The sequence below is a fragment of the Crinia signifera genome, chromosome 1, assembly GCF_055691185.1.
Source record: "Crinia signifera chromosome 1, ASM5569118v1, whole genome shotgun sequence".
In the NCBI taxonomy this organism is placed as follows: Eukaryota; Metazoa; Chordata; class Amphibia; order Anura; family Myobatrachidae; genus Crinia; species Crinia signifera.
Window position 1 is genome coordinate 117,038,784 of NC_139217.1, and position 25,254 is coordinate 117,064,037.

A 25,254-nucleotide genomic window follows, 5' to 3' on the forward strand; every position below is an offset into this window, starting at 1 on the left:
AGGCTGCAGGGTGAGTATGGTTAGGGTTATAGGCTGTGGGGTGTGTGTGGTTAGGGTTATAGGCTGCAGTGTGTGTATGGTTAGGGTTATAGGCTGTGGGGTGTGTGGTTAGGGTTATAGGCTGCAGGGTGTGTGTATGGTTAGGGTTATAGGCTGTGGGGTGTGTGTATGGTTAGGGTTATAGGCTGTGGGGTGTGTGTGGTTAGGGTTATAGACTGCAGTGTGTGTGTGTGTGTATGGTTAGGGTTATAGGCTGTGGGGTGTGTGGTTAGGGTTATAGGCTGCAGGATGTGTGTGTGGTTAGGGTTATAGGCTGTTGGGTGTGTGTGTGTGTGTGTGTATGGTTAGGGTTATTTATTTATTAACAGTTTCTTATATAGCGCAGCATATTCCGTTGGGCTTTACAAAGGGGACAGTGATACAACAAAACAGGGTATTTACAGACAGTCAAAATGTAGGAGGGCCCTGCTCGCAAGCTTACAATCTGGCTGTGGGGTGTGTGTGTATGGTTAGGGTTATAGGCTGCGGTGTGTGTGTATGGTTAGGGTAATAGGATACGTGTGTGTATGGTTAGGGTTATAGGCTACTGGTGTGTGTGTGGTTAGGGTAATAGGATGCGGTGTGCGTGTATGGTTAGGGTTATAACTTATAGGCTGCTGGTGTGTGTGTGTGTGTGTATGGTTAGGGTTATAGGCTGCGGTGTGTGTGTGTGTATTGTTAGGGTTATAGGCTGCGGGGTGTGTGTGGTTAGGGCTATAGGCTGCAGTGTGTGTGTGTGTGTGTGTATAGTTAGGGTTATAGGCTGCGGGGTGTGTGTATGGTTAGGGTTATAGGCTGCAGGGTGTGTGTGTGGTTAGGGTTATAGGCTGCTGGGTGTGTGTGTGTATGGTTAGGGTAACAGGCTGTGGGATGTGTGTGGTTAGGGATATAGGTTGCTGGTGTGTGTGTGTGTGTGTGTGTGCGGGGGGGTGATGGTTATAGTCTGCGGGTGTGTGTATATGGTAAGGGTTATAGACTGCGGGGTGTGTGCCTGTGTGGTTCATATTATAGGCTACATGGGGGTGTATAGTTAGGCTGCGGAGGGGAGTGTATGGTTAGGTTTAGGCTGTGGGGAGGGGATGGGTGGTGTTAGGCTGCAGGTGGGTGGTGAACTGTTGGGCTGTGGGAGGGGGGGTGTATAGATAGGGTTAGACAATGAAGGGATGTATAGTTAGGGTTAGGCTACTGGAGAGTGTATAATTAATGTTAGGCTGCAGGGGAGGGGGGTGTATGGTTAGAGTTAGGCTGGGATGGTTAGGGTTTGTGTCCCCATTATATTTTTAAAGGCTTTTTTTGTGTTTATATATTTTTTTGTGCCCACTCCCTTATATTTTAAAATGTTTCTGTGCCTCCAGCCCTCATTTTTTGTTATTTTATTTTAAGAAGTTTTATGCACCCCTTCCCCTCCTCCTTATAATGTTTGATGTTTCAGCCACGGCCCCCAACTCCCCTTAAAATAACTTACCTATGGCAGCGGCTGCCATTGTTGCTTTCCCTGTCCGAGACTGTGTGAGAGCAGCAACAGGCAGCCTTGCGATTGGCAGCCTGTTGCTAGGGCTACCAACATAGACCAGTCCAGATTGTCACCGACCAGACCGCATTGGATGCAGAGGTACACACTAGCGCTGCTGCCGCTGCCTCTGCGTCCATTGGTGTCCGACATGCACCTGCCGCTCCCGGCGGCATACGCCCCGCCCGCCCGCGGACATACGCAGCAGCGCCGCACATATAAAATAAAAGAAAGTACTTTCTTACTTAATGCCGGGCGGATGTTGGCACCGGATCCCTTGAAGCCCTTGGGCCCCGGTCAGCCTGTTTCTACCGCAGCTGCTGAGTAAGTCCTGGGCTACGCACAGACGGCACACACTGGTCATTAGATCAAATCATTAGATGGCGAGCAGCTTGCAAATGTATTTGCAAGCTCTGGAGGGGCGGCATATACCTGACCGCTAGGCCCTGCAAATTATCAGCCGTGCGATCAGGTCTGAATCAGGCCCAATTTCTAAGTAGACAGCAGATGGCTGGCATGCAGAAGGTGGACAATGACAAATGGGAAGCAAATTCAAAATGTCGATATGGAAACGGTCTACGCCGAAAAATATAGTTTTTTACATTTTTTTGTTTTTGTAAGTTCTCATTAGATCACTCTTGGTTCAGATGGCTGCTGATGACATAGGCCGGCATTTAAGGCCCTCATACACCGGTCTGATTTGGGGCAATTTTACACGATTCTGACGGATCGGGCTGAGATATCTTGTGAAATCGGTATGTGTTTGACATTCGTTTGGGTCCAATGTGTGGTCTAGTGCATATCGGAGCGTTCAGATGTTTGACTTGCTGCTGGTCCGACCTCTAACTCGGCCCCCTCCCAGCGGCTGGGAACAGGGTCGCATGCAATACATCGCGGGTGACATTCTATGGGATGCGAGTATCGTTATTTTGCGGTAATTAGACCACAAAATGGCGATATCGCATTTTCCCATTAAATCGTTTATTTAATGGGATGCGCACAGGGGCTGAAATCGCATATTATGTGCGTTAAGGTCTGGTGAATAAAAATGCGAGATTAATTCGCATTTTTATCGCATCCAGATGTTTTCGCACAGAAAAGTATACAAGTCGCTTATTTAATGCTATGCGCATTTGCACATCGCATTTTTTAAGTGACTAATTATCGCACTTATTTCAGACCTGGGTCTGTTAGGCGAATTAGCCAGAACCCTGCACAGATCGCAATGTTCCGTGCAGGGTTCTGCTGTAAAAAATAATAGAAATGGTTAAAAAATAAAAAAAACGAGCGCGGGGTCCCCCGCCCGAGTATAACCAGCCCCGGGCTCACTGAGCCGGTGCTGGTGACATAAAATCAGGGTCCCCGACAAATAGGGGTCCCCTTGATTTTATGAAACCAGCACCAGACTCAAGGTCCGGCGCTGGTTCCCAAAATACGGGGGACAAAGTGACTAGGGGTCCCCCATATTTTAAGAACCAGCACCGGACACAACCAGCCAGCAGGGTAATGCCACAGCCGGGGGGAGACTTTTTATACAAGTCCCCCCGGCCAAAGCATTAACCCCCTGGCTGGTCAGCATGGGCAGGGGTCCTGGGGAAGTGGGGACCCCCCCAATGAAGGGGTCCCCCCCCTCCAGGACTTACCAGCCCATGCTGATAGTCCGGGGCTGTCCTCCATGCGCCTGGGCTGTGGGCATGGAGCTGATGATTTGTGTAAAAAAAAGAATGAAAACTATTGTTTTACACTGGCGAACTATGAGTCCCAGCAAGCCTACCCCGCATGCTGGGACTTGGGGAACCACAAGTCCCAGCATGCGGGGCATTAAAGGGCCCGCTGGCACTTGTAGTTCTGCAGTGAAAAAAATAGTGCACAAAATCACACTGACACCCTGTAAAATAAAACTTTAATACACACAAAACACACACACACTGATACTTACCTACCTTGAGCCCGTAGGTCGGTCCCTGGATCCTGGGTCCGGGCTCCGGGGCTCCAGGGCAGAAGAGTCCGGTTCCGGGGCCTTGGTCCTGGTTCCGGGGCTGGTCCTGGGGTTCCGGGGCTCCTGGCGTGAAGAATCCTGGGTCCGGGATCCGTGGTAGTCCCCAGGGGTACCTAAGGAGGCAAATCCTACTCACCTGCTCCCCGGCGGCGACCTCCGGTGACAGCGCTGCTCCAGACTGGTACCCGGCATGCAGGACTTTGCCCGGCGCTGAGATGTTTCCTCCTCGCCGTCTCTGAACAGAATGATTTCTCGGACGAGAAAGTCGGCTCCTGATTGGCCAGAAATCATTCTGAATACAGACGCCGACGAAGTAACATCTCAGCGCATCCAGGATGCTCTGGATGCGCTGAGATGTTACTTCGTCGGCGTCTGTATTCAGAATGATTTCTGGCCAATCAGGAGCCGACTTTCTCGGCTCCTGATTGGCCGAGAAATCATTCTGTTCAGAGATAGCGAGGAGGAAACATCTCAGCGCCGGGCAAAGTCCTGCAAGCCGGGTACCAGTCTGGAGCAGCGCTGTCACCGGAGGTCGCCGCCGGGGAGCAGGTGAGTAGGATTTGCCTCCTTAGGTACCCCTGGGGACTACCACGGATCCCGGACCCCGGATTCTTCACGCCAGGAGCCCCGGAACCCCAGGACCAGCCCCGGAACCAGGACCAAGGCCCCGGAACCGGACTCTTCTGCCCCGGAGCCCGGACCCAGGATCCAGGGACCGACCTACGGGCTCAAGGTAGGTAAGTATCAGTGTGTGTGTGTTTTGTGTGTATTAAAGTTTTATTTTACAGGGTGTCAGTGTGATTTTGTGCACTATTTTTTTCACTGCAGAACTACAAGTGCCAGCGGGCCCTTTAATGCCCCGCATGCTGGGACTTGTGGTTCCCCAAGTCCCAGCATGCGGGGTAGGCTTGCTGGGACTCATAGTTCGCCAGTGTAAAACAATAGTTTTCATTCTTTTTTTTACACAAATCATCAGCTCCATGCCCACAGCCCAGGCGCATGGAGGACAGCCCCGGACTATCAGCATGGGCTGGTAAGTCCTGGAGGGGGGGGACCCCTTCATTGGGGGGGTCCCCACTTCTCCAGGACCCCTGCCCATGCTGACCAGCCAGGGGGTTAATGCTTTGGCCGGGGGGACTTGTATAAAAAGTCTCCCCCCGGCTGTGGCATTACCCTGCTGGCTGGTTGTGTCCGGTGCTGGTTCTTAAAATACGGGGGACCCCTAGTCACTTTGTCCCCCGTATTTTGGGAACCAGCGCCGGACCTTGAGTCTGGTGCTGGTTTCATAAAATCAAGGGGACCCCTATTTGTCGGGGACTCTGATTTTATGTCACCTGCACCGGCTCAGTGAGCCCGGGGCTGGTTATACTCGGGCGGGGGACCCCGCGCTCGGTTCTTTTTTTTACAACCTTGCGCTGTCCTGCAAATGTGCGATTTTCAGACATGAAAATCGCACATTTTCAGGACTAAAAACAGCGCACCACTTCGCTGCAAATCGCCCCTATTCGCACTTTTCAGCCTCCAATGCGCATCACATTAAATATGCGCATTTAGGCTGAAAAATGCGAATTTAAAATAGGCGATTTGCGGCGATGTGGTGCGCAAATAAAACATGCGCTTTTTTGCGCAAAGCATAGAATGTCACCCCGCATGTCAAAGGAGGCGGAGGGTAGTCCCGGGTGGTTCAGGGGGTATCAGATGGCCATACACTACTAGGAGAAGTTGCGGCAGTGTCTGGCCACCATTACAGTCAGCTAATCTGCAGTTTCTCACTTTTGCTTTAGCTTGTCTTCAATTAATAAAAACTGCTCACAATCCTGAATGCACTTTTTGCCCACTCCCTTAACTGATCTTGTTTTTTCATCCGTCTCTGTTTGTCATTGGTGGTTCTGCCAAACACACTCTTTTAATCAAAATGTAGCCACCAAAGTGGGAATCGCTGCACTATTTTTTTGTAATATCTTAAAGCAATACACACCATGAGTGAATGCACAGACTCAAATAACTGGATGGTCTCGGTATATATCAAAGCTAATTTATTTAGACAAATATAGAAAATTTTAATAGGCGGCCACCTATAAACAATAAGACACAATAATGTACTAAAAATTCAAGATAATTATTATGCGCATATATATATATATATATATATATATATTTATGAAAACTGTATACAATGAATTTCTGTATAGACAAGACTTTTTATATAAATAGGCTTTCTATTTTCCTCCCAATTTTGGATATATTTCCAGGCTGAACCCACAGTGTTGCCGGGCCACGGCACTACAAAGCGGGGAGTCTGTATAGATGAAGTATAGCTCCCGGGAGGACAGTTTGATATAAGAGCAGATGCTATGGAGGGTGGTGTGTTGTTGGATAAATATCTCACCTATACCTCCACACAGTCCTTCACCTTGCGAGTCCGGAGTGTCCCGCCATACGGAGTTAGCTGTGATGTTAGGCGGGTGGGTGCGGTTGATGTTTTGCGCACTCAGTGATAATACAGCGCGTCTCTCATCCACGCTGGATTAGTACTCCTGCTGGCGTTCTCCGGCTAGACTCCAAGCTTGCGGCTTTGTACGGCTAGATGGTGCTGCCGTAGAAGATGTAAACCAAGCAACTTTGCAAAAAAAAATAAAAAAATCTGGAAATGGTCATCCGATGTTTGTAGGCTGCTGGGCAATATATCACCAATCGCTCTTTTTCACCTCTTTTTCAAAGTCACTAAGGTTTACTCCTATATTTATACCAGACATAATTATGTACAACCATTGCATTTTTATAAATAAAAGCATTTATCCCAACCTCAAAGAACAATTTACCGAAAAATCAATACTGTAAAGTTGGGTACACATTAGACGATGTTCATAATGGTTTTGCTGATTCCGACGGTTCTTGCCAATGCCGGCTCCCTGTTTGATCCTCATCAGTAACAATATTGTTGTTGTGGACACACATTTATTGTATACCCACCTTAGGTTTGCCCATGTAAACAATGGACAGTCACTTATCCACCCACTTTCCCTTGTCAAGAATTAACAGGCACAGTAATAGCAAATATTTTAGAACATTTATTAGCCCTCAAATAAAAACATTCCAGAAGAGAGTGTGCCTGGAAATGCTATTTAAATGTCACAAGTCATAAATAATCATAAAAAACAAAAAAATAAGTACTGTATGATAAATGCTCTCCACAACGCATAAACTTTAATCAGAGTGTTTTTATAACCAAACTTGGTTTTTTTTCTACTATATCTCTGCATCAGAAGTTAAGGTGCGTAAATCACTGGCAATATTGCCAGTGATATTGGCTGAAATCACTGGCAATATGGTCACTGAGTGACCGTATTGCCAGTGATTTGGAGTGCTGCTGGGAATAAATCTCCAGCTGCGCGCTCCCGTGTGTACTCCCTAATGGTCGCTGGAGCAGGAGGTCAGCGCCGCGGAGATCAGCACTGCTGCTCCCCCCCTTCCCCGTGACAGCAGACGGCTACTGCTGCTCTCTCCCTCCCGCCCCATGACAGCAGCAGCGTGTGCTGCCGATCCCTCCCCCCTTCAGGTCTCTCTCCCGTCCCCCGCCCCATGACATTAGCAGTGTCTCCTTTTCATCGCTGATGAAAAGGAGACACTGAGCAACATGATTGCTGGTGATATATTGCTAGCAATATATCGCCAGCAATCATATCGCCCCGTGTGTACACAGCATTAGGGTTTAAGGTTAGGGTTAGGGACAAAATTGCCAGGCTCCATAACAAAATGAAGGGAGGTACAATGTAATGTGCTTAATACTATACCTGCTGTGCTCTGCTAGAACATTCCAGGACACCAGAGTCCCTGACATAGGGATATGGATATACTTTGCCAGTCTTGATGCGTTTCACTTTATTTCTGCACTATGTTTTTATGTCAATGTGATCATTTTTCAATAAAAACAGAATAATAAAATGCATCGAGTTACGGTATAAGGCGGGTATTCAATCTGAGGTCACGGCTGTCGAGCTGGTTCGACAGCCGTGACCCAGTCCCGTTCTCGGTCAGCTCGACCAAGAAAAAGCAGGCGGAATTCAATGTCACGGGGCGAGAAGGGGGCGTGGCCGGGAATAGTCGAGCTGCGGCCGTGAGCTCTGCAATTCACGGCCATTCTCGGCAGAACGAGCCCGACTGCTTGTGAAGTCGGTCTCGTTCTGCGAGATCCCCTGCTCAATGCTGTCAAGGAAGACAGCATTGAATAGGGCCTGGCGTATGGTGACAAAACGGCTAAATATTGGTAAAAACATAGTGGAGCCCTCAAGACGAAACTAGAAAAAGGTTATAAACTGAGTGTCACAAACCGTGGGTCTCAGCCCCGTCTGAGACCACGTCCATTACCTTCCCGGTGGTCAGCACTGAGAGTAAGGCCTCTGGTTGCTGTCAGTGTCTGGCGAGATGTCCCATGTTTGGTTGGTGCTGACCCGTGTAATCGACATGCCGGCACGCTGGACTCCGCGCGTCATGGGCGCCGCCATGACACATGCGCTCAGCTGACCAGAGGGTCCAATCCCGCTGCTCAGCCAGGGTAACCTCTGACCCACACACCTGCATACCTCTCAGGTATGCTCACTCTTTCCCTGTACTGATTGGTGCTGCTGCAGCTAGCCAATCAGTACTCAGCGAGGGGGATATATTCCGGCCTCTAACTTTCAGTCATCGCCTTGAATATGTGTTCATCTGACCTCAGTACCTCCTGTGTTCAGCTGTTTCCTAAGGCTCCTGGTTACCGGTCTCCCCGTGTACCTCTCGCAGTATCTACAGCTACTACCTGGTTTGTCATCTCCAGAAGACTCCTGCCATTCCACTCTGCAGTCGAGTAACTATTCCTGTTACCATTCTCACCTGGCATACCATCTCCAGAAGCCTCCTGCTAATTACCATTGTGCAGTTGAGTGACCCCATCGACCCTGCTGTCGACATCAGTGTTGACACTTGCCCACTGTGCCTCCCAGACACTGTTTCACCTACCCGTGTCTCCAGTGACATTACTACTCTCAGCCTACGACCAGAGGGCCAGGGCAGAGGGCCGCGACCTGCCTGTCAGACGCAGCGAAGTCCATATCCCCTTGCGGAGGTCCCTGGTGAATACCGCTGGCAGGTTAGACTCCGCGCTTCTGTTTGTGGTCTCCGCCAACACTCTGGTACGCAAGGCCTTGCTTCTGTGCATGTCATTCATCAGGCCTCCAGCCTTCCGATACACAGCGCCCTCCACTGGTCCACCACGGTCAGGGTCGGGAACACAACAGACCCCAGACCTGACACTGAGCACACAAAACCAAGTTAAGGTCCAACCTGCTGCTGTTTCAAAAAGGGATACTTGGCCCTTTTAGAAAAAGTTAGAGTTTGTGATTAAAACAGGACCAAAACATAAAACAAATACACTCCTTTTTAGACAAATTTAGACATTTATTCATATAGAAAGATCAACCCACCGGCCGGTAGCACAGAACATAAAATCACAATTTATAGAACATGGACTGACAATATAAAATATACTGTATAAACGTTAATAGCTAATCATGAAAAAGCATATGTAATTTTCAATCAGCTATTTTAGCAAAGCATATCCAGGCTCAGCAAGCATATAGCGATTAGTGGTTAGTACTTTTGTCCCATACTAGACATGCAGAACCAAAGTTCCTTTTCGGGCAATATTTAGTAACTTTTTAGATGGAATTGTCTTTTATAGCAGCATTTAGAACAATCTGAGAGCAGTGTTCCGTTTAGATTGTTGAAAACAGACATAATTAAGCAGCATCTTCCTCCAGAGGAGCAGTAGGTTAGTAAGCTTGTTATAGCAGCAATTAGAAGCAGAATAGCCAGTAAGCAAGGGTTTATACTTAGACTCCGCTGCCTGGGATTTATAGTCCACCTGCTGGGTGATGGTCTCTCTCACCATAAGCTGGTTCCCGGCTGTTGGTGCCTCCTATTTATACAGCCTTCTCTAGAACATCCAGCCCGGATTCAGGGATCCCCCAATCAGTGGTTGTGTGTTGCAAGCACAGTCCTGTGACGCGTTTCCCCACCTCTTCATTTGTCAGCGGCTTCCTCAGACATATATCATGATATATGTCTGAGGAAGCCAGACAAACAAACTAGATAATGCATCCTAATTTTGTGGGATACACCGTGCGAGAACTTCAAAGAAACTACCCTACATTCGCCACTAAGATACCATGACGTATTTCAAAAACACTTAATTGGTACATTTTTAGTAGGGGCAGGAAGGATTGAAATGTAACTCTCTCAGAGCTGAAAAAAACTGTCCATTCTGGATTCGTTAGCAAGGGAAGCCTCAATCCAATCCATTCTAAACAAAAAACTATTTTTGTTCCTTAAATAGGGAGAATGGGGGAGTGTCTGGGTGATTGCAGCCAGAAAGAGCTCATTTTTGGGCAAATCCACAGATTATGGAAAATATCTGTGTTATCTGCTTGACATCTAGGACATCTATGTGATGAGGAAGAGCCCATCAAATAAGCCCTATAAGGGCTGATATAGGTCCTATGGTAGACATTGAGAAATAGTTCCCTATAAGAGCTTGCCCGAATCATGCGGTAAGAGTTGTGCAAATTCTTAAAAGGACTATCAACTGGAAAATGTTGTTGCCATTGAGGCAGGCCTGTGGTATATGCATTGTAATCAGATGTAAAATGTGTAATACCAAACTTGATCAGAGAAGTTTCTAGTAACCTGACTCACGTAATGTTGCGCTCGGTGAAAAGCGAAGGGATAGGAGACCAAGAAGTCAAGTTTCTCAATTCTCTGCTGAAATGGAAGGTTTTGTTTGGATGATATATCTACCAAGCAAATTATGGGTTGTGCATAAATGTAAGAAAAAGAGTATAATAAGTATTAATCCCTTTCTTTTGTCTCAATATATTGTATGCCAAAGTCTGCGGGTGGACCAAAGCAGAGGGTTTTCACGGATTTCCCTTTAAATCTCTTGGTCATGCATATGCAGAAAAGAGATTAATTTGAGGTCTTGCAAAAAGTTCCCTCCAAAACGGAATCTGTATATATGTTAGTATTGTGTAACCAATTAACAATTTGATCCTTAATGCTATTAAAAAAAAAAAAAAAAAAAAAAGAGAGAGATTGTTGGGGATTATAGGAGAAAGAAACCTAACCAGGTCATCCCAGTTCAGATTAATGGGATGAATGTTGAGTGAGTCTCTAGTTTTAAATTTTTGGGTACTCACATTTCATTAAATACCGAGAGCTTAGTAAAGAAGCCTCATCAATGCCTTTTTTTTCTAAGAATCTTGAAGAGACGTCATTTGTGAGTACACATATTGCACAATTTTTATCGCTGTGCGATCAAAAGTATTCTGACAAATTGTCACAGTTTGGTATGGGAATTGTAGGGTTATGGAGTGGACGTCAATCCAGCGAGTGGTGTGGCGCAGTGGATTAAAGTTATTTACCTTCTAACAGAATAGGATATTCAGAAAAAGCGCTGTCTCCGTCGTGCGCATACGATTTTAAAGGATATGACTCATCCGGCACAAGGACTATTTACATTATTGCCTTCAGGAAGGTGTTTTAGTTGCATTAAGAATAGGACGAATAGACTGAGGAATAATTTTTTTCTTAGAGCTATTTTGGCATTGAATTCTACTTTGGGTTGGGTATCAGTAGTTTATTGTATTGTAACTGTGAACAATTTGTTGTTTTTTTGTTGTATACTGTGATTTGGGTGGATATAAAAACGTAATTTTGTAGCCCTGATATATTGGGGTATTGGCAATTAAGTTGAATCAGTCTAATCTAATCAATCCATGGGATGTCGTAAAAATGCTGCATGGTTGTAGTGTGTAAGATTTGTAAAATGAATTCCCCCATTAAAAACTGGTTGTTGAACCCTATGTAAGCCTATTCTGTGGGCAGTATTCAATGAGAAAAATTCTCCGTGTTTTATGGCGAGTTTGTGCTTTTCTCGCCTTGGATGGAGACTTTTGCTCTCAAAAAGCGAGCAACCCTATTCAACGTGCACTTCTCGCCGTCTTTCTAAGTGATTTTCACTGTGTCTCTCCGTGTAGCAATTCTCCATCTTTTCATGGAGAAGTGGAATATGAACTTTTACAATAAAAGGTTTTTTGTTTTAATTTTGGTGTCAAAAAATCAGGAATTTTAATCTGTGAAAGGGCATGCTATTTTTATTCATGTGCTTATAGCACATGAATATATATTTAATAAAAACATTTTTTTTACACAGAGCAGCCAGCAGGGGGCCGGGAGCCGAGCCGCTCATTAGATATTCATATATTCGCTGCACCCGATCATTACATGCACGATCGGGTGCAGTGAATACCCGGCCCCCTGTTGGCTCTCCGGGGGGGCATCCTGTGCTGCCTGGCTCCCGGGGAGCCCACCTCCCCCCCACATACCTTCTGGGGCAGGCAGGGAGACTTCAATCTCCCTGCCTGCCGCCGTCCTCAGGCTCCCTGCGGCGTCACCTCATACGCCGGATTGGCTGATACTCGCCGTGAGGGGCGGCGAGTATCAGTCACATTGAATACTATCGAAAGTGCCGTGGCGAGTGCATGGCGAGCGGAAAAAACGCTCGCCATGCACGGAGAACATTTTCATTAATTACGGCCCTGTGTCTTTTTTTATTTCGGATACATTTTACAAAAGATGAATTCATTAATTTAGTATATTCTTTAGTAAGTAAGAGGGGAAGATATAACAATCTAGGGAACATTATCAGTTTAGGGAGATTAGCTCTACTCAGGTAGGAAAGCTGGAGATGACCAAAACCATTAAAATCCCTTGTTTTAGAAGTTATGGATTTGCAATTTTTTATTTAAATTAGAGTCTTAATTGCACTTTAGACATAGAGATACACAACTCTGTACCAGAGGCACCGGGCTGCGACAATAACGCGGGGGGGCAGTTGGGAGTTCCCCCCCAATCTGACCGAATAGACGCTGTGCGCATGCGCACAGCGTCTATTCGCGTCCGAAAACGGGGGCGCGGCTTAATTAGCATTTGCATAGACCACGCCCCCCCCTTTTTTTTACAGCACATGAATAAAAATAGCATGCCCCTCCTCAGAATAAAATTCCTGATTTTTTTACACCAAATGTAAAAAACAAAACACTTTATTTTAAAAGTTCACATTCCACTTCACCATAAAAAGATAGCGATTGCTACTCGGTGAATCATGGCAATAAAAACCTTGAAATGTATTCGCCATCTGGTCATTGAATAGGGTGATTCACCGTTTTAGTCAAAAAAATCGCACAAAATCGCCATAAAACATGGCGAATCAGCCTTATTGAATACTGCCCTCTGTAGCATATTCAGGCAAAAAACCCGAGACACCAACAAGTAGAGCCATTTAGTGTGACTGTGACAGTAGTGTATGAGGACACGCCAGTATTTGCACTGTTCATTTTATGAGTGTCCATAGGTCTTCTTTACCCCAACAGTTTTACCACTACCTGAGAAATGGACGCAACTGTTATAGAACAATTCTTTTTATCATTCCTTTGCTCTTACTATAGACATTTTATAGAGTAGGAGCTTAAATCCTTGCCAATGAAACAGAAAAAAATAAACAGAAAGAGTAGGATTATAACATTAACAGAAATGCAGCTCTAAAACAAAGACCGGGTAATCTCTATGTAGTATTTTTAAAGAAAGGTCTGGGAGAACTGTACATACTATTAATAAAACAAGGGCTGGGTGATCTCTATGTAGTATTAATAAAATAAGGTCTGGGAGATCTCTACGTAGTACTAATAAAACTAGGGCCAGGAGATCTCTACGTAGTACAGGTTGAGTAACATCCAAAATGCTCGGGACGGATTTCCGAATATTTTTATATTCCAATGATGTATCTTGAGGTATCTTGCATTTATGTTGTACAAACACATGAAATACACACAACTATATTTTATTTGTTCATAAAACAAGGTTTCAAAACATGAAACAAAGGCCCTTATTCAGATCTGATCGCAGTATACAAATTTGTTCTCAAAATGGGCAAATCCATGCAGGACTGTAGGTGGAGCAGATGTAACATGTATAGGGCGGGATGTATTAAAATACATTGCCGCCCTTCGCGCCCCCCCCCGCCGCGATGCCGCCGCATATGTACTAACATATGCGGCTGGCATCGCGATGCGGTGACGGAGGCCCCCCGCGATACCTGTACTGTGGTCTGCGGGGGGTCTCCGTCACCTCCCAGCCGGCTTCTGCAGCTTTCACGCCGGGGACAGCTAAGCAAGCTGTCCCCGGCGCTTCCTCCTCCCCCTGCAGCCGGAAGGACGTCCGGCTGCGTTGCTAGGGGGAGGAAGGGCTTACCTTCCGGGGTTCAGGAGGACCTGCAAGAAGGTAAGCCCAAGGGAGGGGGGGTCGGCGAGGCGGCGGGTTGCGGCGACGCGGCGGGCGGCGAAAAGAAGCCCATAAGCTTCTATAGGGTATCGCCACCCAAAGGTGGCGATACCCTGCCCTGCGAAACCGCTGCGAACGGGTTTTAGTACATAGGAAAATGCGGTAAAACGGGGGTTTTACCGCATTTTCCCTTTAGTACATCTCGCCCATAGAGAGAGTTACATTTGGGGGAGTTATTTTGTTTCTGTGCAGGGTAAATACTGGCTGCATTATTTTTACACTGCAATTTAGATTTCAGTTTCAACACACCCCAACCAAATATAACTCTCTCTGCATGTTACATCTGCCCCACCTGCAGTGCACATGGTTTTTGCCCATTTTGAGAACAAATTTGTATTGCGATCAGATCTGAATAAGGACCAAAGTTTATGTACAATCTGACTTTGAATGCTAAGAAATCATTTTCTTGCACATATTACATATCATGTCCTCAGTAGTACCAGTTACAGATGTCCCTAGTTGTACTTTTTTGGGGTTTTGGAATAATTTGGAGAACGGATATCTGGATAAGGGATACTCAACCTGTATTAATAAAATAAGGGCCAGGAGATCTCTATGTAGTATTAATAAAACTAAGGTCAGGTGATCTCTACGTAGTTATAATAAAATTAGGGTCAGGTGATCTCTACGTAGAATTCATAAAACAAGGGCTGGGAGATCTCTACATAGTAGTAATAAAACAAAGGCCGGGTGATCTCTAACTAGTATTAATAAAACAATTGTCGGGTGGTTAGAAAAAAAAGTAGTTTTGAAAAAAAAATTGAAAATATATGTTAGTTAAAAGTGTGGTGCAAAAGTGATATCAGGTACTACTTCTAAGTGAGGTTTTATTTAATTTTGTTGAGTTTTATAGAAGATCTGATAGGACAACGCAGTCTTATAGACCTTTGTGACAACCTACACAGGACAGATTGGGCTGGCTTCTGAGTTGGAGAGAAGTGAAAAGCAAGCTCTTGCACCTAGACCGACTTAAGGTGCCCATACACTGCTGAGATGTCTCGCAGCAGTGTACGGACACCCGACAGCCTGCGAGCCGCCGGGACTTTCCCGGCGGCAGGGACGCATGCGATCCGTTGTGATGGATCGCATGCATCCCTGCTTCCCGCCTCGCCGCCAGGAGGAACGGGTGGTCGGACGGCCTGCCGGTCCGACCACCTGGTCAGGTCCGATGCGCACGGGACTGCGCATTGGACCCGACGGCATGTCAGGGAGGGACGATTTGGTCCAATTTAACGGGCCTCAGTGTATGGGCACCTTTACACTAAGTGACAAAGATCTCTCCTACAAACAGATTGATTTGTCTGTAGATGGATAATGCTTCTTTTAAATGGGCATGTTTGGTTGGTATCTCAGCAGCACCCTGCATTCGAAAGAAACAGCCCCATTTACTGGAAGTGTCCTTGTCATTTTCCATGCGTTCTGTTATAGTTCGTATGAAGATAGGACATCTATACCTGAGGGATCTTTTGCACCTATTAATTATAACAGTTGTGCCTGCAGAGGGACACCCAATGGGTGTCATAGGCTTCCACTTTTAACTGCATGCCTTTTCTGCATATGTCAGCAGGTAAGTAGTAAGCCGTGGTTTTATGAAAGACAGGCCACAGATTGACATGTCTCAGGCTTATGCCCTTTGTACTAAAAACAATTGGAATCCTGGGTTAAAATGTACAATTAAATATAAGCTATTTCCTGAATTTGTGATAGTTATTTTTGTTATTTTTATTTTTTAATTACACTGCCTTGCTGAAATCAGAGATCAGCCTAGTATTATTTCTATTATGATCTTTTACAGACGGTAAGGTATTGTTGCATTGTTGCTCAAGCAAATTTCCCCAGAAGAGCCACTAAGGGGAGAATTCAGTTAGCACCTGAAGTGTGGACACATGCAGCAGGCACAGAAAACAAATGCCCAAACATTGTGCCAGTCTTAAAAATTGGGCAGTGAAAGTACATAGGTATGCGAACCTATGGCAAATTTTATGGGGTTTATTTACTAAGATGGGAGATGGGATGTTTCTATGGGCAACCAATCAGATTCTATCTTCTTGAAGGTGCTAAATAAATGAGAAATAGATTCTGATTGGTTGCTAGGGGCAACATCCCACCTTCAATAGAAATCCCATCTTTTAAATGAACCCTTATGTGTTTTCAGCTGAAAACAGAAATTTTTTTGGCCCAAAAATGGGCTTTAATTGAATTGCCTGAAGTAAAAAAAAATTGCTAAGTCCGTTTTTTTTTTTTGCACTCCAAAAATGGTTGTGGCTAATTCCCTCTTACACTGTAATTGAATGTACTCTATTTAAATAAGAGGCATTATTATACACATAGCTTAATATGCTTTAATTCCATTTCTAGGCGAGAGGCACAGCTTGATGAAGAGGGGCAGTTCCTGGTGAGAATAATCTACGATGACTCCAAAACCTACGACCTTGTATCAGCAGCAAGCAAAGTGCTCAGTAAGTAGTCTGCACGCTTCTGTAACACTGCGATAACTGGTTCAGGAAATTTAAAAGGAAAGCAAGTCATGTACATAACATTTTTCATCTATTTTTAACCATGTGTACCTTATTTTTGTTTTTAGACTATAACAAGCTTTACATTTGTGTTTCTGTCAACGAGATAACATTACAAATGTTGAGTGATTTGGGTGGCCAGTTGTCATTGGCTGCTGTGTTTCCAGTATCAGCCATAACTAGCCAGCAGTAATTATCTGTGAGTAAAGAGTACAAAAATGATTGGGAAAGGGTTAATTCTGCACCCACTCAGCCACGGGCTCTGCTCTTAGCCTGCATGGAAACTATTTGACGGGCTGTAAACTGTTCAACAAATCTAACATTTAATTTCCAAGTACGTACAGTTAGCTAGATCATTATTTTCAGCACAAACCCTTGTTTTTAGGCTTGCGCCTGTGGTGACCTGAAGAAGGGTGTATAGTTAAAGGATGAAAACATGTATGGGACTGCCTAAGAGTAATTAGAAATGTAAATGTAACATTAACGTGCATGAGAGATGAAAATTTCGTGCTTATAGTTTCAAAAACATTGGCTACGGTACTGTACTAACAATCGTGCTTTGTGCCTGACGACAGATGTATCCTTTGTTATGGTAACTACAGGAATGTTCCATCTTCTGAAACAGTTATCCCGGCTGTAATGTCACCTTGTTTCTTCCTATACTATGTACGAGTCCTAGGCATTGTCTTACAGTGTTATAAACTATATGTTAGGCCTTTACTATAAAAGGATAAATGGCCTGCTTTTTGTATTTTACCGTTTTTCATCCAAGTGACTTTACAGTGAATTTGCCTGGATAACATGTAAATTAAGCTAACTTGTTTTTTTTTCTTCTCTCTTAAAATTATGCAGATCTCAATGCCGGGGATATTCTCCAAATGTTTGGAAATATGTTTTTTGTTTTTTGCCAAGAATCCGGCTATGACACAATCCTTCGTGTACTTGGATCTAATGTCAGAGAATTTTTACAGGTCAGAGAACAGTCGCCGTTTTGTTGCTAACACACAAAGATATCAGGAAACAACAAACATTAACTGGTGACACTTATATCGGCATCTGTATTTTATGTTTTTGTTGTCCATGAATAAGAAATAAATAGCGACGCGTTTTTATTTCTTAAACATTAAAAAAAAATCAATTGCGGCTATGAAAAACAATCCTACAGTCAATGAATCACAATGCTGTTAAGAAGTCTCTTGTGTGCTTTTAAAAAAGACCAAATCAATTATGCTGAATCGTGAGCTGAAATGAATTGTGGGATATCTGTTACTCATTTAAATGGGACTGTGGTTAGAATAGTTTGTGGGATGAGCACTTACTGTCTGTACTTTCAAAGTATATGGGTTAAGCTACATATTTAATCAGGCTAAAAAAGTGTTTTTATAACCTACTTACACATTTTCCCAGACTACACACATTTCAAAGAATAAATGACTCGTAGGGATGGCCATTATGGGTAATCATTTATGGTCACCGAGAGGTGGAAGGAAAACACTTTGCTGATTGACAGGCATCAATGGTGGTGCATTTCATATATCAGCCATCGATGATAAAAGTGTTGTTGGCTTTAACTATCGATAGCTGAACTACTGGTTATTTCAAAACATACTGCTTGGGATGCTGAAGCACCTGTACCTAGCGATTACTTTATATCATGTCTCGATAACAGAAGCACTCTGTAAGAAATCATGTTTTTAAAAATATTCAACCATTGTTTATCAGCATAGTACATTTCCATATCCCTGTTTCAGGCAGTACTTAACCTGGGCAGGGAGACAAAAACGTATCAAATCTTATAGACAGTCAAGATACAGAGGGGTTCCTTCTGAATACCAAGCCTCTAAAAAGACTTTTCATACATAGGGCCTGATTCAGACCTTTTCAGATGACTGCAAATTCGCAGGCCATCCGATTATTGATTGACTGCACATGTGCATGGATCCTAGCGCACATGCGCAGGTCCTTTCTGCTGAAAAAATCCAGCGTCTTTATTTTTCGCAGGTGCCGGACGGGGTCCCGACAGTGGGGATCCTAACAGTCATTTACCCGATGTCGGGATCCCGACTGTTAAATCACTGACAGACGGGAGAATAGAATAATTTGCAAGACAAGTGACAGATAATACGTGGCGCAATGCTGCCTCAATTCACAATCCCCAGAAGTTGCACCCTAACTTCACAAACCATACACTACAACAACATTAGGGAAATGGAAAAGTGGCGCAGTGAGATACTTGGTGTTCTTTTAGTGTTACAGGTTCCTCCTTGAATTTGACTGGAGTTATTCTTGCATAGGAGTGGATGACCGGATCAGCAAGTGTTCAGTAAAAAGAACATAGACAATGAATAATTAGAATTTGTATAAAGGATTTCACTTAATGTAGACCAAATAATGTGGTGGGAAGGATTTCTAGATTCCGTATGCGTACCAAGACTCACGTTATTGTATGATGGTGTTCCTCTCATAAAGGTATCTTTGGTACGTCCTTTGAAGGGCTTTCGGATTTTTCAATGGGAATCCTTCCTCCTCACCCGTGCTCAAATAGAAAGTAGAAGGTGTCTTAGATTCTGATATATTCTAAACAATTTATTTTAAACTGTTAGGTGAGTAGGTGGGGAGGCTGGGCAAAGATGATGAACCCTTGGCAGCGTACCTCACTTACGTGATTAAAGTGAGGGAGAACACATGTAAAGGTATCTTTACTTTTGAAGAAAAAAGGGCGTACCCCTACTCACGATGTGATTAGGTGGTTTCAAGCCTGTAAAGGTTTCTTTACGTGGGTTTTCTCCCTGGTGCAGTAAGTTATGTGGCTGTGTGAATCCAGTGTGCACTGGTTTGAAGGATTAGACGTTTTCCCTCAGGTACTCACTTACGTGTTGGAAGTGAGGGAGAACACATGTAAAGGTTTCTTTACTGATTAGAAAGAAGGGCGTACCCTTACTCACGGAGTGATCAGGAGGTTTCAAACCTATAAAGGTTTCTTTACATGGGTCTCTCCCTGGTGCATTAGACTTTGTGACTTTGCAGATCCGGTGTGCATCAATTTAAACCAGAAGGTTCCCCGGTGTAGTTTTCATAAAATAAATTTTTTTCAAAAATGTGATTCAATATATAAGTGTCTCTGCAATTACTATTTATTGGGTCAGAACTGTAATGGCGTACCTTACTCACCCCTAATTATGGGGGAAACACGCATATAGCGGTTTCTTTTCCAAAGTGCTTGTAGTTGCAGTGTAGAAAGACCAAAAATAGAGCCGGGAAGCCGATGTTTAAAATTTCACAGTATATTTTTAATCCAAAAAAATTTGTCCCATACAATGGATTTTGTGGGCCAAACCACATTAATCCGAAATCCAGTAACAAAGATCAATTTACAAAACAGAACCATAAAAAGTTAAAAAATAGAATAAAATCCATACGTACATCCAAAAGGTTTCTATGTGGCTGTTCACTCTCCTCCGGCAGGATCTACGCGTTGAAAAATCCGAAAGCCCTTCAAAGGACGTACCAAAGATACCTTTATGAGAGGAACACCATCATACAATAATGTGAGTCTTGGTACGCATACGGAATCTAGAAATCCTTCCCACCACATTATTTGGTCTACATTAAGTGAAATCCTTTATACAAATTCTAATTATTCATTGTCTATGTTCTTTTTACTGAACACTTGCTGATCCGGTCATCCACTCCTATGCAAGAATAACTCCAGTCAAATTCAAGGAGGAACCTGTAACACTAAAAGAACACCAAGTATCTCACTGCGCCACTTTTCCATTTCCCTAATGTTGTTGTAGGGAGAATAGAATAGGTGGCGAGCGTAGAGAGCCACTGTGCCCGCAGCGTGGCGAGCGCAGCTAGCCCGCTAGGGGCTTTATTGCGCTCGCCATGCTGTCTGAGTCCGGCCAGTCGGGATTCCAACGTCGGACTAATGACTGTCAGGATCCCTACTGTCGGAACCCTATACCACACCCTTTTTCGCTAGCCATAGCAAGCTGATTGACAGACAGCCGATGTTTGGGGGTGGAACCCGTCGTTGAATGGGAGTGTCAAGGAAATTGCAGGTGTGGCCAGCTCCGGCCCCGAACAGCCTGTTTTACCGCAGCTGCCGAGTAGGTCCTGGGCTATGCTCACACACACAAGAAAAATCGGTACTTGTTTCCTAGCACGGCGCCACGATGTAGATTGTATGACATCGGGTGTGTAAACTCTGTCGCATCGCATCACATGCGACCAGATCGCATGTGATGCGATGCGACCGATTTGACACGATTTTTAATTGTACAGCCACCCTGCTGGCTGATTCCTATGTGAAATGCCCCCCCAGACCTGATTTTTCATTGTATACCCACCCTGATGGGTAATTACTATGTCAAATGCCCCCCCATTGCTAACGCCAGGGGACGCGGAATACATGTGAAGTAATGTGCGTCCCCTCGCGGGGCTAGCTGCGCTCGCCACGCTTCGGGCTCGGTGTCTCCGTGTGCTCGCCACACTATATAGAATTAACTCCACGCCGACGTGGATAGTGGGGTATGAAAAGGTCGGAGGACGTGTACCACCGCCCCTCGCAGGCTCGCTGTGCTCGCCACGCTTCGGGTTGGCGTTGAACGTGGCGTGGTGCTAGCATTTGACATACTAATTAACCATCATGGTGGGTATACAATTAAAAATCGGGTCTGGGGGGGCATTTTACATTGTAATCTGCCATCAGGGTGGCTGTACAATGTAAAATCGGGTCCGTCGCATCGCATGCCATTGTAATGGCATGCGATGCGACTGATTTTAAAATTGTAGGGTAACTTCTTTAAACCCCAAATATCGGGTCGGTCAGGTCTGATTGGGTCCCATCGCATACCTTAAGTTATGGTATGCGATGGGACTCGACGGGCGCCGTGCTAGGAAACAAGTACCGAAAAATCATTAGATGGTGAGTGATTGTGAATTAAATTGCAGCTATTCACAGGATTGCAGCTCTTTTTCAGGCTAAAATAGGGTGGGATTTTACTCTGGCAAGGCGGCGGCTGTCTTTTTAGCAGCCCTGCAATCAGGTCTGAATAAGACCCATAGCACACAAGTTCTAGATAGGACTAACTCCAAATGGGGAAGCTGCAGCACCTACGCAAACGAACACAACCTTGGTGCACCAATTGATCCAGTCCCAGGATTTTGGGAGTTCTTCATTGTCTCAATTCATAGGAACCAAAGCCTGGGGGAAAGTCTTAAGGGCGGTAACTGAGAAGATGGGAGATAAGACCCTTAATTTCTTCCAAATGTGTTAAGTGGGAGCTACACAGTCGTATGGTGATTCATCTTAGAGAACTATTTTTAAGGCTGTGAGCAAAACATAACTTTCACTATTGGACATTTGTATTTTTATGAGTAACTAATGTTATACTGTTTATGCATATTTTGCATGTTTATAGATAGATAACTATAGATACTGTAAATGCCACACTATGTGCATACAAATTGTGTCATTTTATTGTATCAATAGCAGTTCATGTTGCAAAGTATATATCTGAAAAACTGCTGACAAACAAGAACAAGCTGTCCACAAGCAAAAAATGTTTCTAGGGTGGTCAATGCTATAAATGCTATTTTCTCAATGTTAGATGATTTTCTTGTGTTTACAGAATGGAACAAGATGTACTGTAACAATGATGCAGTTGAGAGCTTGTCTTTACCCATTCTGATCACGTGCCTTTATTTATAACATATATAACAGTTTGTTACATAGCGCACACATATTCCACAGCGCTTTACAGAGAATATTACCTTTGTTGGGAGCCAATTAGCCTACCAGTATATTTTTGGATTGTGGGAGGAAACTGGAGTACCCGGAGGAAACCCACGCAAGTACAGGGAGAATATACAAACTGCACAGTTAGGGCCATGGAGGGAATCTAACCCATGACCTCAGCACTGTGAGGCAGTAATGCTAACCATTACACCATCCATACTGCCCCTATTTAGCCCTACAGTGCAGTCACCACACACACAAAAAGATCCCCAATAATGATGCCATTTTAAAAAATTGGGCAGTGAAAGTACATAGGTCTGTGAATCATGTCGTAACGTGACTATTGTCCTCAATTTTAGAGATGCATTTATTTTCTTTGCAAGACTTTGTCTAGCTGTGTGCCTGATCCAGAGGTGGACAGAAACCACACACAACCCTACTGCTCATGCATTACAACCACATGCGCTACTATGTACAGGAGAGCTGGTAACAGAACCAGAGAAGTGTAGCGATGGGCATTGCTGGGAGGTGGCCTGAAGGGACTACAAAAATTCCTCCACATAGTTGTGTGAAGGGAGTTCCACTGGCATTCAGGAGCATTCTATGATGCATACCTGCTTACACAGAGGCCATGTTCACATAGACACTCTGCCTGCTGTAGGCTTGTGTAAGTGTCAGCAGTTCACCGATGGTGGACACAGTTGGTGCGCCGATGGTGGACTGTTTAGAATCACTAGCTGCATGCAGAGGTGCAGAAAATGGTATCTCAGAGCTTGCACATTAAGGCACACAATAGTGTTCATTGGCTGAATTAACATCTGCATATTATTGCACCTGCAACTCCAGCAATGGATGCCACAGCGGACGCAGCTGCGTCACTCTCTGAATTAGGCCCAATATATTTCAAATTGTGTACCTTATTCAAATTGTGCCATTGTTATTGTGCATTTTTTACCATTTTAGACAAGAAATAATGAGACATTTAATATACCTGCAGTATCCAGTACATTCAGATATCATTGGAGGTATTGTGGATAATTCAATGTTGTGCTTATTGGCGTCCAGCAAATGGTGCCCAATGGAGTTATTCAATTGTAGTACCATTCAGGTGCAATTGGCTGCCAGCTTGCACCCTTCACGCTTATTAGTTGTGATGGGTTTAGCTGCTAGATGTTCCTAAACCCGACCATAATAAACCTGATCATTGTGATATCCACCAGCAATTAAATATCACTCCTCAATCTAACATCACTAAATGGGAGATCCGGCAGTGACAATAATTGAATTCCCCCAATAATGTAAGAACTGACTTTCCCATGCTGCCCATTGTGTATGATTTATATCACTAAAGGCGTATGTGTTGAATAAATGGTCATAATTTGCTTAATATTTGCAGAACCTAGACGCCCTGCACGACCACCTGGGTACTATATATCCCGGAATGCGTGCTCCATCATTTAGATGCACTGATGCAGAGAAGGGGAAAGGCCTTATATTACACTACTACTCGGAGAGAGAAGGACTGCAGGATATTGTTATTGGGATTATTAAAACCGTGGCCCAGCAGATCCATGGAACAGAAATAGATATGAAGGTGAGTAGCTGCTGGTGTCTGCTCTCTACAGAACATCTGCATAAGCTGTCTTCAGATTTGATCAAAGTTCATGACAACTCAACATCATCATAAGCATGTACTTGTATCTGGTCTGTAGCATGTGCCAATTGTAGATCTCCTAATAGACATATATGTATATGTACTGTACACAATTGCTGTTTTGCATGACCTGTGCATAAATACACCCTCAGACATGCTGCTTCCACCACTCTAATCACAAGGTTTCAAATGTCCAAATATGTGTGGCTGTAGAGAGCGTTCATTTTCTGAGCATGCTCAGAGCAGTATCACATACTGTAAGTTACACTACGCAAACTAATATAGTGCTCAGTTTGCACCAGCCCCAGTAAGTTAGCTAGTGGGGTTCCTGCCATAGATGCCACCTTAGATCTGCAACACAAAAAAACCCCAACCTGCAAACATTTACTCTTTACCAGTATGTTCACTCCTAAATGCCATCACTCTTTATATATTATACATAGGTGGAAGCAAAATGATTTAGCATCATGTTTATCGTTGTACTGGCAGGACATGTAAAATGCACGTATTGTAAACTGTAGTAGTGTCCTAATTCCCTAAGTCTCTCCCCATTGGAGCACTGTTTTGTGCGCCAATGCATTGCTTGCAAACACTACACATTTACACAATTATAGATACATGACATAATAAAACAGCAATGTAACCCATTTTATTCTCAGCAGATGGCACCTTTCATTACTGAGGGTGTGCAATTTAGAGCCAATTTCCCCTAAAACAGCAATTACCTTAAAGGGCTTATACAGGGTAATGCAGGACAAAAAAACCTACCAAATTTTAAAGGTTAATAAAAAAATGCATTGCAAATACTATACAGAATTTTAGTACATAATCTAAAAGTGCATTGAATACAGTTTATTTTTAATTGGTTTTGAACATGAAACCGTCCAGATGGTGGCCTTCTCATGATACACATTTGTAGTGGATTTCTGAAGTTGGCATCACTCGGTCATTTGCTGTTTTATGCATTTTAGTGCAGTTAAACAGAATAAACACTGATCCCAAAAAAACATGCATTTCGGATAACGCAAGCCATATCGGAGAACATAAAATACTTCTTATTTACTTAATGTTAGCTCCTTGTCTTATCTGCTTAGGTAATTCAACAGAGAAATGAGGAATTTGACCATACACAATTCTTGATAGAAGAAAAGGACTCCAAGGAGGAAGACTTTTATGAGGATCTGGACAGATTTGAGGAAAATGGAACTCAAGAATCCCGCATTAGTCCCTATACATTCTGCAAAGCTTTCCCTTTCCATATAATGTTTGACAGAGACCTTGTTGTTACACAGTGTGGAAATGCTATCTACAGAGTCCTGCCACAGGTAATGGTGACATTGCAAATGCAACATTCTTTAT

General features: G+C 44.1%; 1 protein-coding gene across 1 annotated transcript in view; it reads left to right on the forward strand.

The window, feature by feature from the left end:
- Positions 1-25,254, forward strand: part of GUCY1B1 (guanylate cyclase 1 soluble subunit beta 1) — an 81,227-nt gene that overhangs the window by 16,714 nt on the left and 39,259 nt on the right. The window contains exons 3-6 of the mRNA XM_083172233.1: positions 16,341-16,441; positions 17,351-17,469; positions 23,638-23,835; positions 24,990-25,220. Of these exons, the coding sequence (XP_083028359.1) occupies positions 16,341-16,441; positions 17,351-17,469; positions 23,638-23,835; positions 24,990-25,220 (649 nt within the window). The remainder of the gene's footprint in view (positions 1-16,340; positions 16,442-17,350; positions 17,470-23,637; positions 23,836-24,989; positions 25,221-25,254) is intronic.